This window comes from Sitophilus oryzae, unplaced genomic scaffold, assembly GCF_002938485.1.
Source record: "Sitophilus oryzae breed Bouriz unplaced genomic scaffold, Soryzae_2.0 scaffold_1512_pilon_pilon, whole genome shotgun sequence".
Lineage (NCBI taxonomy): Eukaryota > Metazoa > Arthropoda > Insecta > Coleoptera > Curculionidae > Sitophilus > Sitophilus oryzae.
The window spans coordinates 1,305,585-1,324,843 of NW_022146184.1; the positions used below are offsets into that span (position 1 = coordinate 1,305,585).

Here is a 19,259-nt window from a genome sequence, read left to right on the forward strand (position 1 = left end):
GTAGTGATATTTGTCCACTGACACGGAAACCAAATTTACCAAGACTTTTTTAAATTACCACTGGATTTAATATGACAAATTTTCATGACAAACACTTCTTTAATTTTTAGCATCGCATGAAAACACAACCAAGGTAACAATATACATCGTAACTGACGACAATACGGCAAACTTCAGATTTGAAAACACTTTAGAAGATGTAACTGCTAACCTAGTAAAAGTAAGTGCTGTTTATCGTTTTAAATTAACGAACGGTAACTGATTATAATTTTTTTTTGTCTAAATAGATCCTAGCATCAATTAGCACCTGGTTAAATTGGGACTGTCACGATCAAAACGTACGGCACGATACTAACAATGGTCAGGAATTGACCAATGTTACAGTTGCTGCTATTTATTGTGTAGAAGATGACACATTGCAAACATCCACTGACATTTTAAAGTAAGTAAAAATAAAGTAAATGTAAAGCCTGGTTGACAAGGTTAAAGTATACTTGGATCAAATACACTAGGACGCTGTTTGGATCGTATCACAAAACATCCCACTTCAGAACTTTTTCTTTAATAGCCATAAACGGGAGTAAAATACTAACCGTGCGAAAACAAACACTAGAGGCGCCATCGATCATCAAATGGTGTAAAAATTGCGAAAATTTAATCAACTAATTTTGACACAAGGAACGTATTTTATGAAACACCAAACACCCTGTATAAATTTTTAAAAAATCTTAAAATATGTAAAGCAACAAAATAAAATATACGTGTTTAAGAGTTTTTTTCCGAAAAACTCACCGGTTTTTAAATAAAAAATATTCTAATATTTGAGGGATATTTTCACCCCCTTAAAATTCGAGTTTCGAAAAATCCCTTCTTATCGAACCTCTACACCCTAAAGTCAATCCATTTTCCAAAAATCAGCTTTTTACGTCAAGCGCTTTAAGCAGGATCGTGATTAATCAATGACCAGATTTTTCGAAACACCCTGTATACATTTTTAAAAAATCTTAAAATATGTAAAAAAACAAACCAATTGTAATATTTGAGGGGTGGTTTCACTCTCTTGGAACTGGAATTTCAAAAATCCCTTCTATCTTATCGAACACCCTAGAATCAACCTGTATGCCAAAATTGAGCTTCTTACGTTTAGTGGTTTGAGCAGGATCGTGATTCAGTGAGTCAGTCACTTGAGGAATAAACTAGTATAGATTTCAAAAACAAAAACATAATGGTACAGCGTAATTTTGATATGCAGATTCAAAACAAAAAAGGGTGTCATATTTTTCAGTTTTCGTTGCCAGCCGCGGAAGTTTCAGTGATTTTAATGTTGTCGGATATTTTTATTTTTGAGAAAGAAATATTGCATTTGGATTACAAAGCTAAAAATGGCAGTTTTACTGCAGTGTAAGCCATATAAGACAACACAATCCTATAGATATCTTGAGGATATCCACCAAGGATATAGTAAATATCTTAGGGATATCCAAAAACCAGAGGAGTATATTTATGGGATATCCATGATTCATTTTGTGTTGTGGATTGTGACAAAATGCTAACTAAGTGCCCACGATTTTGTTTATTAATTATTTTAAAGCAAAATATGGAAGTACTCTAAAAAGAATGCTTGCAAAAGGTGATGCTGGGAACTGCTGTTATTAAAAATGCATTATCCGAGTATTTAATACGATTTATACAGTTAATTTTCTATACTGCATACATATAAGGTGTTTAAATAAATAAACTAAATAATGAACGTTTTGCATTCGGCAACCAATAATGCACGTGTGTGTATTATTGGTTGCAGGATAAGGACTAATAACCATGACAAGGACTACAATGACGTCACAAAGCGAGTAGTTTTCGCCTGCGCCTGGCGGACACTTTTGGCTGTGCTTTTGGCTGAATGAGCAGTCCTATTAGGTTAACTGTTCTTGGTATCAACTGAAATTGGTTGATATTTCAGAGAGACAGTCAAAGCTGCTTCTTTTAATGGTGCATTTTGACATGTGTGCTTTTGAAAAAACTATTTTGAAAAGTTTTGTAATATTCTATGGTATATTTTAGGAAAGTAGGAAATATTAACACTTTCCAAAATTTGCGGAAAGAGTTATTGACATTTGGTATTCTGCTACAATCCTTCACGTCAGAGTCAACCACTTCCGACAATCTGGAACAAATACTAAAATTGGCTTTGATCATAGTCACAGTTATACTGGGAACGCTGTGCGTAATTTTAGCGATAACTTTCTTCTTAAAAATAAGAGGGTGAGTAAAAAAGCTTAAAATACTGTGTAATATTCAATTAACAGGTTTTAAAACATTTATTATATATGTTTAGGTTGAACAGGAGATTAAAGAAATTGACAGAACCCAAGTTCGGTTCAGATGAATCGAATTTGAACAGGAAGGCGATTAACGCTCCAACCACAAACTTATTTGCTGTTGAGGGCTCAAACCCAGTGTTCAACAATGAAGTCATTAAAGAAGACTTAATGTATGATAAACATAGGTACGTAGTGTTGTCGTTGTTGTTACACTGAAAATATCCAGTTACAAAATTATTATAAATTCAATATGAATTCGTTTTATAATCAAAAAAAGCATAGGAATTATGCAATTCTATTTTTGTATGTCAATTTGCTTCATATTTGAGATCTCAGAAACCAGAGGAGACATGAGGTCGATTCACAAGAGGCAAAGTTGTGCTATTCGATGCTGATCAAAATGACACTTTAAAAGCTTAAAAATTCCGAATACTTCTGAAGATTTTTAGAAAAAAAACGAATATTTGTGATTTATTTTTTTATGGCTCTGTATGAAGAGATATAACAAAATAAATTTCACATTCTCATTGCTAATTTTTTTTCAACAAGATAGTGTTATCAGATGTTCAAAGCGACGACGACGTCTCGTCGTCAAGCTACTGACTTCTACGCACTGAAAACCATTCATGTTGTTTTGGTTAAACATTTACTCGAAAATTTCATGTTAACGATTCTCTAGAAAAATCTTACCAAAAATCTCTCCTCCGTCTCTCTCTAATACATTATTTTTTATAGGAAACTCTCAAAATACTCAATAAAAAGTACAGGGTGTCCCACTAAGAATAGCTCTCGGCTGTACCTCGGAAAGTATTGGCCGTAGGGCCTGCGAAAAACATTTATGACTATAGAGGCTATGAGAAATTGCTGTAAATTATTTTCAAGTTTGTAGAACAGCCGCTAGAGGGCGCAACTGCTACAAAAAAATAATAAAATTGAGTTTTTACACAATTTTGACTAGATAACTGGTACAATAAAAAATAATAGCTTCATAATCTTCAGTAAATTTTGAATATTTTTTGTCGAAACCATTTTCCCCCTATCTGCCAAAATAAAGTGATGGGGAAGGTTAGGTCTGTTTTTATTTAAATATTAATAACTCCGGACTGGATAAACGGAACTCAATAAACGGGAGCTCGTTTAAAAGAGCGTTTCTTATTCTATATTATACCGTATAAACAATAATAATAAGCTTTTGAATGTAGACGCTAGGGGGCGCGGTTTTACAATTTAACAAATACTGCGCGTTTTTTCAAAAAATTAAATTCGATAGTATGTGTAATTTTAGCTGATGGTAAAAAGTCAGCGAAAACCGCATCTTGATATGTTCTTTCACACCGAAGATATTACCAGAATTAAAAAATACGAAAAAATAAGCCCCTAATTACCTAATTTTTATAACATGATTACAGTTAGTTAGTAGCCCTCTTGATTTGGTTAGTTAGTAGCCCTCTCCATTCTAGTAAAAAATAAGACAGAAAGGATTAGCTTATTCTAAAATCGACAATACCAAAATATCATAATACCAGATGTATTAATATCTAATAATTAAGATATTAATGACAGTGAATAAGAAACGACGCCGACGCCTCAGTAGAGTCATGGCAGGCTTTTGAAAAAAGTTGCTTTTGAAGTAATAGTAAAACGTCAAAGTGTTATTAGATCAACATCATAGATAAAGGAAATAAATTTAGATTGGAATGTCCGTCAAAATTTTGGGTCGCGAAATTGTTTTGGATCGCGACCGTTGTACGCGATCTGGCGCTGCTATAGCGGTTGCTAAGAACAACTGCAAATAAAAACAGAAATAATTTTCTCTTGTCCATATCTCTTGTCAAAGTCAGAATCTTCAAAAATTAGAAAATCTTTCTAAATATAAACCGCTCTCATTGAAAATATTCCGAAAAGTTTTTAAAGCGTCAACTTTCACAGTAATTATTGCTATCTTGTGAGTTTAATTTAAGTTTTATATACTCAAACCCGTGATAATTGTGAAAAAGTGGCATTAAAAACTTAAAAAGCTGTGCTGTAAACTGTGAACTGCAAAAACCATGGTGGATCGTGGTATAACGTCAGTTTCCAATGTTTCATAGGTATTTCATACATGTCTTTATGTATAATAAAGATTCTTGTATGCATCACACTGTATTTTATTTATAAAATTAAAAGAAATTAATAATATTTGGCGATATAATTCCGGAAAAAGCCGAACCGCTCCGAAATTTTCAAAAGCTTTGGGTCGCGACCGTTGCAAGAATAGCGCCAAATAGTGTTTACATTGTCCTTATGGGCACTTTCCGATCTAAACTTGTTTCATTTATCTATGATCAACATTTTGATAGTCTTAGCAACGTTTTCACGCTCTTTTAAAGAAAGGCATTTTTAGAAATGCAATCAAAAGATAAAAAAACGCTGCTGAAACTATCAAAATGTTGATATAATAATATTTTGATGTTTAAAATATCCCTTTAAAAGCATTTTTTCCCTAAGTCTACAATGAATTCACTGAGGCGTCGTTTCTTGTTCACTGTCATCGATATCTTAATTATTAGAATTTTATACACTTAGTATTATGGTATTCTGGTACATTGTCAATTTTTTAATAAAATAATCTTTTTTATCTTGTTTTTTTATTAGAATGATCATAATCAAGAGGTCTAGTGATACCGTATTAGAAAAATAAGGTAATCAAGGGCTTATTTTTTTGGGGCACTTTATTTTAGCAGATAGACAAAAATGGTTCTAAAAAAAAGATCAAAAATTTACTGAAGTTTGTGAAGCTATTATTTATAGTACACCTTACCTAAGCAAAAATTCGTAAAAATTATATTTTTTTATTTTCTATAGCAGTTGCGCCCTCTAACAGCCGTTCTACAATCTTTAAAATAATTTCCAGCAATTTCTCCATTCCAGCAAGTCTCTTTAGTAATAAATATTGTTTTTTTCGCAAGCCGTACGACTAATACTTTCCGAGATACAGCCGAGATCTATTCTTAGTGGGACACCCTGTACAATACCGTATTAAAAAAAAAACAGACAAAAACAAGTCGTACTCTTCCACCGAGTGTTTCGTACAAATATTTGTAGGGGCACTGACCGACACGAAAAACGGACAGCTTAAAATTTTGATGCAATTTAAAATTTTGTCCCAGTAAAAATATAGAAAAAAAGTCTCGCAACATAATTCCTCCGGTATAAGTTAGTTTATTTATTTAACAACAACCGATTATGCCTGAATGACACTAAAACAGAAAGAGTTATTTTTTCTCTTAAAACAAAATATAAAGTAGATTTCGGCAGTGTCCGATTTCTGGGAATAAAATTTGACACAAAACTGAGTTTTGAAAGTCACGTAAACTATGTGGCAGGGAAGGTTTCCATAAGCATGTATGCATTTCGGCGATTGGCTAAGTGTGTGGAGAGTGATGTGTTAGTAGCTGCCTATCATGCTCTCATTTACTCGGTGCTTACTTATGGAATACTTGTTTGGAGCCACTCAGCTCATGCTGACAGACTGTTTGGACTGCAAAGAAAAGCATTGAGAATTTTGTCAAATTTAAGTTATCAAGCAGATACAAAAAACGCCTACAAAAGACTGGGGGACACTTCCATGTTGCTATATCCTCCAGTGTCTTTTATTTGTGAAGGATAACCTAGAACTATATACTACGCATGATGAACAACACAATTATGCAACCAGAAACAGAATGAATATAAAGAGTGTTCATTTGCGCCTCGGAAGATCTCTGAACTCCAGCCTTCATTATGCTCCCGCATGCTTTAATAAATTATCTCAAAATGTCAGAAATTTACCAAGACATCAATTTCAAACGACAATTAAAAGCTACCTTCTTGATATGGCTTATTTTAGTGTTACTGATTTTTTAGAAAGCAGTGAAGGGTTATAGCGTGGTTATAGGTTAAAACATTTACGTTGTGTATGTATTGTTTTTTTGTGTACTTTAAATTACTGTTAGATAATTATTGTGCTTATTTTATAATTTTGCATTTTACAAAATATGACTTTGTGTAAGGATACTAATAGTATCTATTAACATGCAATAAATGATTTGATTTGATTTGATAAAGTCAGTTACCTGTAGCGGCTAGACAGCTAACTTTTAACCCATAAGGATATTTCGAGATTCTTAATTTTTTCCTTCCATTATACGCTTAAAGGTACCTAAAATTCGAAATTTGAATTCGCTACCATGTTGTAGTAGGTGATATTAAAATGATTTTTGTTTTTTCAGTATACACAGTGGTGATTCCGACTTGATAGGCGTTGAAGACGACCCTGAATTCGATATGTTCGGCGAACGACAAGATCGTTTTTAAATCTTAATCTCACTCACTGCTCTGTAAAAAAATTTTTTTGTTTGTATTTGTAAATAAAGTAGACATTTAAGTACGCTGTGTCCAGATTTACATTTTAAAACACCTAATTAAACTTTATTAAGAATAACTCTATATTTCTTTTTCATTTATTATGAATTTAGAATGTAGAATGAGTGGCAGGGGGATTAATCACTGCGACCTATCATTATATCTGTTAATCACAGATCTATATTGTGTCCCTCTTTCTTGAGTTATAACTCATCATACAGTCCCAGGGCTTTGACAAAAGCCACTGGAACTGTATGATTTTATTCTTTGGAATCATTTTTAACTGGTGGTTTCCTTTATAGGTAGCTGCTATGTAACGCTTAAATCTATCTAAAGCCTCATTATAATTTTCCTCTTTATTCAGAAATATATGAATATTATTTTTTATAACATTTATCTGCCATCCTATGAAAAAATACTCACATGACGTTCTCACTTGATTTATAAAACTAAGTGGTATATCATTTAAAGAAATGTAAAGGTTTGTATCAAAATATCCTCTCCTATAATATGGTTCTAATAAAATATCCCATAAAGAATTTAAAACCTTTATCCAACAAAAATCATCACAAACTACCTAAACTTCAGAGTTTCCAATTGATGTGCATGACTTAAATAAAGACACTTCACAAAAAAGACAACTGAGAAGATAAAGAAGACAAATTGTGGAATCTCCAAAAATTTTTAAAACACATGATCCATCTAAAATTAAATATTATTGGAACCAAAGATGTCTAAATAAAGTGTTGGGTTTAGATGGATAGATGTATTTGATTGAAACACTCCTGTGCCTGAAAAATACACTTAAAACTAACCATTTTTCAGCACTCTAAGAGAAGTCATCAAAGCAACTAATTTTTAATTATCAGATTATTATACTCACTAACACTGGCATTAAATACAATAAGATATTGACACTTAATAAAGAAAATGTAGCAGCAGTAATAGTAACTTTAAGCAAAATAAAACACTAGTAATGACAAAATGGTGAATGCGAATTTTATATATCTGTGAAGTATTTTAAGCAGAAAATAAAAACAAAAAGTAATGTACTCTAATACTTTTAATATTAATCAGGTACATAAAATGAATTAGATATATTGAGAATATTAACAATTAAGTGTAAATGTGTATCAAAAATACTATATGGAAATAAGTTTATCAAATCAGATTCAAATTCCGTATTCTGAACCAAGTCATAACTTTCTTGAATCTTATTAAACACTTGGATAACTTTATTTAAATTTAGTGTAGGCTTATAAAATATTAAACAACCACAATTAAAATAGACTTGTTCAAAACCACAAGCTAAAATGCACCAAATTCCTGCCAAAAAGTGGGTATGAAAGGGTATATTTATAAGAAAAATATGCTTATTCTCTTTAGCAGCAGAAAGTAAGGCTTTTAGTAAATCCTTTTGATATCTATAATAAACTGAAATATCAAAACCAGTAATATTTATTATTGTACAATATTCACTTAACTTTTTAAAAATATAAGTATATAATGGTGAGACTCTTTCATATTCGCTTATATTTTCTTTATATCTAAGTATCTTATTTAAATCATCAATAGAAATAAACCTAGAGCTAAATACTTTCTTTATTCTTAAACCGTAAGTTAGATTTATATAATCTGTCAAATTATTACCAAAAACACTGATTGTATTACCATTAACCTGAGTAATAAATTCAAAATCACTAAATTTCCTTTTCTTTTTATCGTAAATGTTAAAATTTGAAACTATCTTTTTATTCTTTGGAATCATTTTTAACCGGTACTTTCCTTTATAGGTAGCTGCTATATTACGTTTAAATCTTTCTAAAGCCTCATTATCATTTTCGTCTTTATTCAGAAATATATGAATATTATTTTTTATAACATTTATCTGCCATCCTATGAAAAAATACTCACATGACGTTCTGACTTGATTTATAAAACTATGTGGTATATCATCTAAAGAAAACATGGAAAAGTTTTCATCAAAATATCCTTTTTTATATGGTTCTACTAAACTATCCCATAAAGGATTTAAAAGGTCAAAACCACAAAAATCAACACAAACTACATAAACTTCAGAGTTTCCACTTTTTGATGTACATGGCTTAAATAAAGATACTTCGCCAAATATACAATTGAGAAGATAAAGAAGACAAATTGTAGAATCTTCAAAGATGGTGAAGATTTTTAGAACAAGTGATCCACCTAAAATTAAATACTATTGAAACACTCTGTCTCTGAAAAACATATTACTTTTAAAACTAACCATTTTTTAGTACTCTAAAAGCAGTCATTGCTTCACAATAATGTAGATATTCTACTAATTTCTCCTGTTCACCTGGATTTTTCATACAATCAATACTTCCATCTGCTGTTACTAAACTTACCTAAAGCAAAATAAATATCCTATTTTCTTTAATACATTTTTTAATTAACTTAAATACACATACTTTGTCTCTTAACACAATTTGTTGAACAATATCACAGTGATTATAGAATTTTTGTATGTCCCCAGTTTGATCACAGCCAAACAACCAATTTTCGTATGTGTGACAAATTAGTCGATCATCTGGTATCATATGACATAAATTATTGCCTTCGTAGTTAGGATTAAGCGTATTGGCTTGCCAGTTCCACTAAAAAAGTTACAAATACTTACATATGCAAAATGAGTAAATTACAATCATATTTACCCTTATATGAGGAAAATTTAAAACTAAGAAATGATTTAATGCACAAATAAATGCACCTGGTGCTTCGCACAAATGCAAGCTGTTAAATGATGCACCATTAATACTATTTAATAATGGAAAAGAGCACACAATTTCGTAAAACTTACACCAAGCCTAAAACAGAGACTAATACAATAATTATTTCTGTAGAATATTGTAATATCTAACTTGAGTTAAAAGTTCAGGTTTAACTGAGTTTCTCAATAACGAAAAAACATGACCTGCAACGTCTCTACTTTGAGTGTGTTTAGACCATTTTTTTAAATCAAAAACGTTAAGTTCACTTTTTACACTATTTAATTTTATTTTCATATCTTGAAGATCTGCAATAACAAATTTTGTAGATTTATAAGAAATACTGGGCAATTGCCAATGCGACTCTTTTTGAAATGTGTACATCTTCTCAAAATAGTTATTTACGTTTTTTTCAATACTTGTTGGTCTCTTATAATCCATTTTCTTCAATATTATAATTATTCATACAAAATTATTAAATTTTAAACTCAAAAAAAACATCAACAATATTGTAAGGTTAATTTTGGCCACAGATAATTTTTTAATATCCATGTGATATCCATCAAGGAAAACAGGGCAACCAATGCTTAGAAAAATATACAAAAAACATCCCTAAAAATAAATAATTCATAATTTAAACATCGTTAATTTAATTACAGTTTATTTAAAATCTCAATAAAAACAGGTATTTTAATTATCTTTGGCGTTAAATACGTATTATTGAATTTTGTACACGTATATTTATTTTTTATTAAAATGTTGATGTACGTAGGGAAATCATTTTAGACTATTGCACGTACTGGTAAATTGTCAAAATCAAATTGTCAATGTCAAATGTCAGAAAAAAAAACAAACACAAAGCAGATAATAACAAATAATAAATATTTATATCAAGTTTATTTAAAAAAAGATAAAAAAGATTGAACCTACCACTTTATAAAGTTATCATCTCTAATTCTAACTTTTTAACGAACTATAGTAAGTAGCAATGGCTGATGAAAATGATAACGAACGAATGGACGATAATCAAAAATCAGACAAGATGTTCACTCTGAAGAAATGGAATGCCGTGGCTATGTGGAGCTGGGATGTAGAATGCGATACCTGTGCTATATGTCGAGTTCAAGTCATGGATGCTTGCCTTCGATGTCAGGCCGAGAGCAAAAAGGATTCGTATGGAAAACAAGACTGTGTTGTAGTGTGGGGCGAATGTAACCATTCCTTCCATTATTGCTGTATGTCTTTGTGGGTTAAACAGAACAATCGTTGTCCCCTTTGTCAACAAGAGTGGTCCATACAAAGAATGGGAAAATAGGATAGTTTGCTATTTTACAGACTTACAGTGAACAGTTTATTATATAGGTTATTCTGTGAAACTGGTATTGTATGTTATATTATACCCTCTACGGCATTAAAAGATTTTAATGAACTTAAATAACTATATTTAAGATCTATGTAAACCCAGAGTGAATATATATTTGATAAAACATGTACGGAAACTCTGGAAACCAGAATTTTATTAAAAGATCAGACTTTGTTTTAAAAATTCTTTAATTCAGATTGTTTTCTTATTTTTCTTAAACTTGTGATAAAAAGTGTATTATGATTGTAATTTATATCAGTAATTCTTAACAAGTTTATACATCAAAATAATTTTTGTGTAATATAATTATTGTATTTTTTATTGTCCAATAAATGATTATATATTATATGATAAAGAAAAACTATTGTTTTATTTGTTATAATTAATGTGTAATAAATAACAAGGAATTAAGACTAATTATTTTTCTGACTTATTTAACCTTTAATGGCTACAGAGTGGTCTATCAGACACCTCGAGCTAAACGGCGTCAGCGATCGCTACAGAGTGTGTCTAGCAGACCATTCTGTAGCGATTAAAGAAAAACCTGAGAAAAACTATTCTGTGTAGCCCTTGAAGGTTAAGAGAAATATATATATGCATTCTCGACAATATGGTGAAGGTCCATTAATTAATTTTGGATTGCATCACGATTGCATTAATTGTTGTTATTGGGAGAATGTTTTCTTTTATAATAAAATTACATAACTACATCAACCACAATATAATTAAGTGGAGGGGGGTGGGGATGAAGTAGAATTATAATAAAAAAGTATTGAGATAACTTTATTATTTCTAGATTAATTGAATTTATTATTTTTTTATACAGGGTGTGGCGCACCTCTTTCGCCTCGGTTGATTATACGAAAAGGAAAAGATGTAGAAACAAAATATTTTATGTGTATATGTGGGGAGGCAATGTGCATAATTTAAATTTTAGGATTCTTTTGCCCCAAAAAAGGTATTTATTATAAGCGTCAAATATGTATAAAATCCGAGATGAAATCTTTGGTTTTTGAAATATTTAAATATTTAAATATGCACGCTACAATATATAGAATAGATTATCAACAACCTGTACAGGGTGGGTCAAATTCGACGCTTTTAAATGGAAACAACCTTTTCTATAGGAGATAGACAAAAACTAATATCGGTGTCTGGAGCTCAATTTTTGTCAAAAACATGATGGTGAAAACCGCATATCGATATCTGTTACCGTTTCGGAGTTACGGGGTGTTTTTCAAAAATATGCATTTTTAACAAATCGCTGTAACTATTTTGCTATGGAAAATTTTGTATTTTTATGCAAACATTTCAAAGCACCATTTTACCTAGAATTTAATGGTTTAAGTATAATTTTTTTAAAATTAATAATTTAAGAATTATCAACAGAAAATTTGATTTTTTATATGGGACACCCTGTATATTTTTAATTAGCTGAAAAGAATTTAAAATTACCTTTCCAAAAATATAGCACACTTGATATTTTGTTATAATCCCCTTCGAAATACAGATTTTTTAAAAGTTCGCCACTTTTAACTAGTAGCCTTTGGACCCCTCATTGATCATATGCCCTTAATGGAACTCGAAAACATATTTTTCCAGCAAGACGACGCACCGCCTCTGAACGCTGAAGTTATCAGCAAATTTCTGCAGCCAAATTCAAGAATAATTGAATAGCTGACCAAGAACCCAGCCGTTGGCCGTCGAGGCCGCCTGACTTAGTGCCCATGGATCTAATCCTATGGATATATTTGCGAAAGAATAAAGGTTCCTTATTCTTCTGTATAATCTAGACAAGAATTAGAAATACTTAGCAGTCATGAGAGGGTATCTTTCACCCCCACTGAGTTAATGAATTCCGCAAGAAATGTTCAAAAACTGCCCCGTCTGTCCATAACAGAAGACGGTCGATATGTCGAACACCTGTAGCAAAATCTCATGTCCTGGTTTGCTATTTATTTTTATTGTTATGAGATATAGTTTAAATGTGTTGATGTTGGTTAAATATATTTTAAATTGTTATAAAATTCTGCATCTCTCATAACAAATATTATTTTCGTTTTAATTGATGCTCACAGCTAGAATTTTTTTGCATTACAGCCGGTGCCGTTCAAAGCCTACTTATTTAAAGCGGGCGAATTTTTATATACTCTATATCTCGAAGAGGAATCGAGCAAAATATCAAGTGTGTTATATTTTTGGAAAGGTAATTTTAAATTATTTTCAATAAATTAAAAATATACAGGGTGTCCCATATAAAAAATCAATTTTTCTGTTGACAACTCTTAAATTATTAATTTTAAAAAAATATACTTAAACAATTAAATTCTACGTAAAAGGATGCTTTGGAAATGTTTTCATAGAAATACAAAATTTTCCATAGCAAAAAAGTTACAGCGATTTGTTAAAAATGCACATTTTTGAAAAACACCCCGTAACTCCGAAACGGTAACAGATATTGATGTGCGGTTTTCACCATCATGATTTTGATGAAAATTGAGCTCCAGACACCGATATTAGTTTTTGTCTATCTCCTATAGAAAAGGATGTTTCCATTTAAAAGCGTCGAATTTGACCCACCCTGTACATTACTTTTCGGAATTAATTCTTGTGCTGAGTTTAAAGGTAGAGAAATAAACTTTACTGAAAAATGTTATTGCTTCCTTAAATTTATACAGGGGTACCAAAAATGATCTATTTTGAATATTTACTTTACATAAAATCTTTGGTATTTCAAATGCAACACATTGTATATTTTAGAATAAATCGAAACAGATTTAAATGCCCATTCAAACTATATTAGGGTTTGTTATACCTATCTAGCTCACATTTTGAATAAAAAACGATTTTTCAATAAATTGGCAATCAAGATGGTTGGTATCGCCAAGGCAATTTTGTAATGACAGTTAATAACTATTTTCAAAATCGACATTAATTTGTGGACATTGTTATTTAGATTTATTAACAGTTTACTTAAATTTACCCACAATAGTTTGATAAGTAAGTATTCATTATTTTATCAAAAAAAAAATAAAGCAGTATCTGCTGACGGAACGAATGGATATGTTACCAGTGATTTTATTTTGTGAGGAAAATTGCTTCTTGTCCTCCAAGGGCTTATGCTCCAAGAGATCCAAATAGGAATCTTCCTGATAAGCGTTTCTTTGAAAAACTACTTGTCCTATTTCGTAGAGCGGGTAGTGTGGTTTATAAAAAACCTATTAGGCAGAAACCTGTCGTTGGAAGTGAAGAAAATTAATTTGCCGTAATTGGCTCTTTTATAGAAAATCTATATATCTACAAGTCATCGTAAAATAAATAAAAAAACTACTTCTTCGGTTTTCTTAATAGAATAATAAATACATATTTAATAAATATTATTTAATAAACTACTCTGTAGGTAAATTAAATAAAAGTAAACTGGTATAAATTTAAATAAACCTATAAACTAATTTCGATTTTAAAAATAGCTACTAAGACTGTATATAATAACTTTTTATAACTAGATTATGTGTTATCTGTGATTGGTATCTAGAAAACGGTAAAGTTGCCCGTTAGTGAGTTGAATGGTAATCCGTTTAGTAAATGAACTTATCTCTGTCTTTTCGGGAAATGTTTCGGAAAACTGAAATTTATGTTTTTCGCTCTTGCTTTTTATGAGTTTTTTTGTGTGGCCATTAGAAAACAATCTATAAAGGCATTCTCAAAGTAACTGTGTTAACGATACTTTGAATGTGGTAGCGATCTTCATTTCATAGCCATCGCTGATGCCGTTTTTTGCAAATTGTCCAACCATTGGTAGGAAAACATCTTTATTTGTTAAGAACTCTCACTTTGTATATATACTTATGAACGTAGAATTCGGCCCTTCAGACAAACTTGTCAGTTTTTACGTAGAAAATTTGTACATCAACGTCCCCTTAGAGTTAAAGGAATCGTTAGATCTCGTCGAGGCTAGATTGAGAGATGACGTAACGTTTTCCGAAAGGACATCGCTGCCTCTTAGAGGAGCGATGAAGAATTTGAGGTGCTGTCTGCATAATTCGCTCAAGTTAAAAAAACGTTTTATGCTCAAAATGATGGTTTACCTATGGGTTCCTCGCTCTCTCCAGTGATACCGAATATACAGGGTGGTCCGAACTGTATTTAGGAAACTTCAGCAGCATATTCTGCAGATAAAAATAAGTAAAAAAGTTCGTATAAATGTATGTCCTAAAATGTTTAGTTTTGGAGATACCATACCCATACTGCCATTACTCGCTGACGACTATTTGACACGCATCAGAAGATGGTCACGTAAGGCGTTTTCTTTTATGAGCTTTTCTGTGACTGAAAAGCCCGATACGTGATGTTTTCTGTCTACCGCACTCCAGACATTCAAAAATCTCATTGCTTTGTTGCCTCTTTACTTTTTGGTTGTCGCTCTTAACTGACTTTACAATTCTTCTCCATTCCATTCTATTGTGAGCTGCCTCTTCCCACTCATTCTGCTGCCTCTTCCCTCTCATTCCCTTTAAGTTTTCGTGGAAAATATCCTTGAACCTTTTGAGTTGTCCACCCGACCTCCTCTTACCGTCTACAAGCTCACCGTAAAGCAGCGATTTTTGTATGCGGTTTTCTTGCATTCTGCATACGTGACCAGCCCATCTTAAGCGGGACTTTGCAATCATGACTTCAATACTCTCGCAGTTAGCTTTTTCAAGGACCGATACGTTTGAGACATGATGGAACCATTTTATTCTTAAGAGTTGTCTAAAATGTCTCTGTTGCAACTTGTTTAATGCGTTCATGTGTCGGCGGTACGGCACCCAGGTTTCGCTTCCATATAACATGGTGGGAATTATTATCGCTCGGTACACCGCAAGTTTCGTTTTTGTGCTCAAGTCATGATTGTAGAAAACCCTGTCTTTTAATTTCCAGAAGGCTCTTTAGGCGCTGCTAATCCTGGGCTGAATTTCAGAGTCGATATTGGCCTTTTCCGAAATCAAACTGCTGAGGTAATTAAATTCCGCTACATATTCGAACAGCTCATCTGCGATTTTTATAGCATTGTTGTGATATTCCGGGGAGTATACATGATTTTAGTTTTATCGATGTTCAGCTTAAGTCCCAAAGCCTCATATGCCCATGTATATGTGTTCAACATTTCTTGCAATTGCTGTACCGTATTTGCTACTAGAGCACAGTCATCAGCGTATTGAAGTTCTGTGATGAATTTTGTACGTGTTTTTGCCCTGAGTCTTTTTATGTTGAACATACCGCCGTCGTATTTGTATCTTATGCCCAAACCTCTCTCCTGCAGTTTGCTGTCCACTATAATGAAGAGCGCTGCCATGAATATATTGAATAGGAGAGGCGCTAAGACACATCCCTGCCTAACGCCTGTGTTTGTTAGGAAGGGATCGCTCAGTGATCCATGATATGACACTCTTGATTTGTTGTTATGGAGGCTTTTACACACTGTAAGAAATTGGATGGGTACTCCGAACTTTTTCATAATTGCCCAAAGTGCATCTCTGTTCACAGAGTCGAAAGCTTTTGTTAGATCGATGAATGCAACGTAAAGTTTAGACTGCTGCTCTTTTACTTTTTCCTGTAGTTGCCGGATGGAGAATATGGAATCGACGATACCGCGGTTGGTGCGAAAACCCGTTTGCGATTCTGGGAGGACTTTTTCTATATGTGGGTTCAGGCGGTTTGACATAATTTTTGCAAGAATTTTTCCTCCGATAGCTAGTAGTGAAATTCCTCGGTAGTTTCCGCAGTCTGATGCACTTCCTTTGTTCTTAAATATATTTACTACAGTGGCGTTGCAAAAGTCCTGAGGTATCTTTCCGCTTTCCCATATGACATCAAAGAGAGCCTTAAGATGACCAATAAGTTCTTTACTTGCACACTTATAGATTTCCGCCGGAATCGCGTCACAGCCAGCTGATTTGTTGTTTTTAAGCAGTTTTATGGAGTCCTATATTTCCTGTTCTGTTATTGGAATGTCTAATACATCGAGGCTGTTATACTGATGTATTATGTTGAGTGCTTCCATATTGGGGTTGTTTTCTTGGTTAAGGATATGACTGTAATGCTCTTTCCAGCGGTTTCTGACTTGCTCTTCCTCTTTTAGAAGTTCGCCATTTTGTGCCATGACTGGGCATCTTGCCTTCTTAGTTGGACCGTATACTTCTTTTACAGCCTCGAAGAATTTACGATAGTCGTGATGCGTGGCATACTCCTGAATCTGACTAGCTTTTTGCGACCACCAGTTATTCTTTAGTTGGCGCAGGTTTCTTCGGAGCGTGTTGTTGGCTGCCTTAAAGTTGTCTGCTAGTCTTGGATTGTGTGGATTTGCAGTGACGGCTTGATGGGCTCTATGCTTTTGTTCCAACAAAGCCTGTATATGCGGTTGATTTTCGTTAAACCAGTCTGGTTGTTTCTTTTTGTTGGATTTTCCCAGTACTGCTTCGCTGGTTTTGTGAATCGCATTTCTTAGTTGTGTCCAGCCATGTTCAGCATCCACGATTGAGATTGAAGTTATCGGTGGAAGTGATTCTTTGACGGCCTCCCGGAGGTCGTCGGCGGTATCGTTGTTCTCTAGACCCCGTACGTTCAATCGGGTCATGTAGCTTTGCTTTTTACAGTGTGGATGTTTGGGGTGTTTTGGAGATACAGGTTTTAGAAGATTCATTTTTATTTCGATTTTTTCTAAATAATTTATGAAAAAATCGAAATTTTCATCCAAATATTGACGTTACATATTTGGATGAAAATTTGTGTGGGAGTTTTTTGACATGAAGAATTTGATTTTCAAGTCAATATGACTCCTATTTGTAGGGGACGCCACCCACATGTGTTTAATCTAATTTGAAGAGTAATAACTTTTCGTCCGTACCTGTATAAAACTACTGAGTAAAAAAATATACATTTACGACTTTTTTACGTAAAAAAGGTCTCTTGGTAAAAATCGCTACGAGTAATGGTTCTCGAGATATTTGGAATCGAAATTATCAATACCTGTCATCATTGACATAATGCATATAAGCATGACTAAATAGTTATTAGAGTGAAAGCATAAATTTGAAATGTTTTTGTTGAAATGACTAATTTTAAAAAATAAAAATTTCCCAAATTTATTGTTTCAATCAAATCTATACTCAACGTGTTTATTTTTTGTCAATAATGACATGTATTGACTATTTCCATTCTAAATATTTTGAGAATGGTGGCTCGCTGAGATTTTTACCAAGAGACATTTTTTACGTAAAAAGTCACGGAAATGTATATTTTTTCACTCAGTAGTTTTATACAGGTATGGACGAAAAGTTATTACACTTCAAAAAAGTTAAAACACATGTAGATGGCGCCCCCTACAAATAGGAGTCTTCTTAGCATGAAAATCAAATTTCTCATTACAAAAAACTCCCAGATACCAATTTTTATCCAAATATGGACGTTACTTCATAAATTATTTGGAAAAAATCGAAATAAAAATGAAATTTCTACACCCTGCATCTCGGAAACTAAGCATTTTAGGGCATACATATATACGACTGTTTTTTACTTATTTTTATCTGCAGAATAAGCTGCCGAAGTTTCAAGAATACAGTTCGGACCACCCTGTATATATGGAGTGATTTGAGACCAATGCCATTGGTACCGCAGTCGTCAAACCCAAAATCTAGCTGCGAATGTTAACGATCCTTTTATAACCTGGAATGGAACTGATAGACCCAGTTGGATTCCTTTCTCAATCAACTTAATTCACAAAGTAACTCAATCAGATTCACGATTGAGAAAGAGAAAAACTTCTGTCTACCGTTTCTGAATGTTCTTGTCAGTAGAAGCGATGAATCTATTAGCAATGCTGTTTATAGAAAACCCACATATATGGGAAAATATTTAAATTCTCAGTAGAACCATTCTGAAGCAACCAAAAGAAGCATAGTTAAAACATTACATCATCGAGCAATCACCATAATATGCAGTTATTACTAAGAATCTCTAAATTCTGAACTAAGTAATATTAAAACCGATTTGCTTCAGAATGGTTACTCTGCAAAAACTCAATATTATATCCAATTGCAAGTCTGACTCATTGATACTGACTCAACAAAACCAGAACCATCAAATCAAGAGAAATAGTGCATCTACCAGGTGCCTTGCGAGTGCGGTGTGTCGTATATTGGAGAGACAAGACGTTCTCTAATTTAACCTGTATTAAGCAAGTCATTGCTGCAGACTTTGCGAAAAAGATCTTGAAAGAGCAGAGAGCACATAATACCTCACTACGAGGCTCTGGATCGCAAGCGACCCTTTCTCTTTGGGAAAACAATGAAGCACCAGAGTGGACAGAGCACGGTTTTGTTTCTAAACAAAACTAAATGTCACTGACAGAGGACACCAAAATAGACCAACCGCCCCTCCAGAAACCCATCGGTCGGTCGCCAAACA

General features: G+C 32.7%; 3 protein-coding genes across 5 annotated transcripts in view; 2 read left to right on the forward strand and 1 right to left on the reverse strand.

The window, feature by feature from the left end:
* The window catches only part of LOC115878456 (protocadherin Fat 4-like), a 77,793-nt gene extending 71,057 nt beyond the window's left edge, over positions 1–6,736 (forward strand). For both annotated transcript variants that reach the window (XM_030894972.1, XM_030894971.1), the window contains exons 27-31: positions 111–220; positions 288–442; positions 2,062–2,262; positions 2,336–2,506; positions 6,572–6,736. In XM_030894972.1, the coding sequence (XP_030750832.1) occupies positions 111–220; positions 288–442; positions 2,062–2,262; positions 2,336–2,506; positions 6,572–6,656 (722 nt within the window). In that variant the 3' untranslated portion in view covers positions 6,657–6,736. The remainder of the gene's footprint in view (positions 1–110; positions 221–287; positions 443–2,061; positions 2,263–2,335; positions 2,507–6,571) is intronic.
* A 1,019-nt stretch (positions 6,737–7,755) lies between these two features.
* On the reverse strand, positions 7,756–10,001 carry LOC115878458 (cap-specific mRNA (nucleoside-2'-O-)-methyltransferase 2). 2 transcript variants are annotated; one of them, XM_030894974.1, is made up of 6 exons: positions 9,857–9,948; positions 9,605–9,759; positions 9,398–9,550; positions 9,155–9,340; positions 8,971–9,091; positions 7,756–8,909 (listed from the first exon to the last, which is right to left on the reverse strand). In XM_030894974.1, exons 2-6 carry the CDS (start codon positions 9,746–9,748, stop codon positions 7,774–7,776), a joined length of 1,740 nt encoding a protein of 579 aa, XP_030750834.1. In that variant the 5' UTR covers positions 9,749–9,759; positions 9,857–9,948; the 3' UTR covers positions 7,756–7,773. The 2 variants fall into 2 exon arrangements, with proteins under 2 accessions (XP_030750834.1, XP_030750833.1); XM_030894973.1 differs by having other exon boundaries at positions 9,605–10,001.
* Positions 10,002–10,283: 282 nt separating this feature from the next.
* Positions 10,284–10,901, forward strand: LOC115878428 (RING-box protein 2). The gene has a single exon (XM_030894938.1). It carries the CDS (start codon positions 10,440–10,442, stop codon positions 10,764–10,766), a length of 327 nt encoding a protein of 108 aa, XP_030750798.1. The 5' UTR covers positions 10,284–10,439; the 3' UTR covers positions 10,767–10,901.
* Positions 10,902–19,259: the final 8,358 nt, after the last annotated feature.

Bases quoted from the DNA above. Each gene is read 5' to 3' on its own strand.
- LOC115878458 (XM_030894973.1), bottom strand. From the start codon at position 9,892: ATGGATTATAAGAGACCAACAAGTATTGAAAAAAACGTAAATAACTAT. The intron at 9,092-9,154 runs GTATGTGTATTT...ATTTTGCTTTAG, and splicing joins AAATTGTGTTAAGAGACAAA to GTAAGTTTAGTAACAGCAGA. The intron at 8,910-8,970 runs GTTAGTTTTAAA...ATTTAATTTTAG, and splicing joins TTTTAGAGTACTAAAAAATG to GTGGATCACTTGTTCTAAAA.
- LOC115878428 (XM_030894938.1), top strand. From the start codon at position 10,440: ATGGCTGATGAAAATGATAACGAACGAATGGACGATAATCAAAAATCA.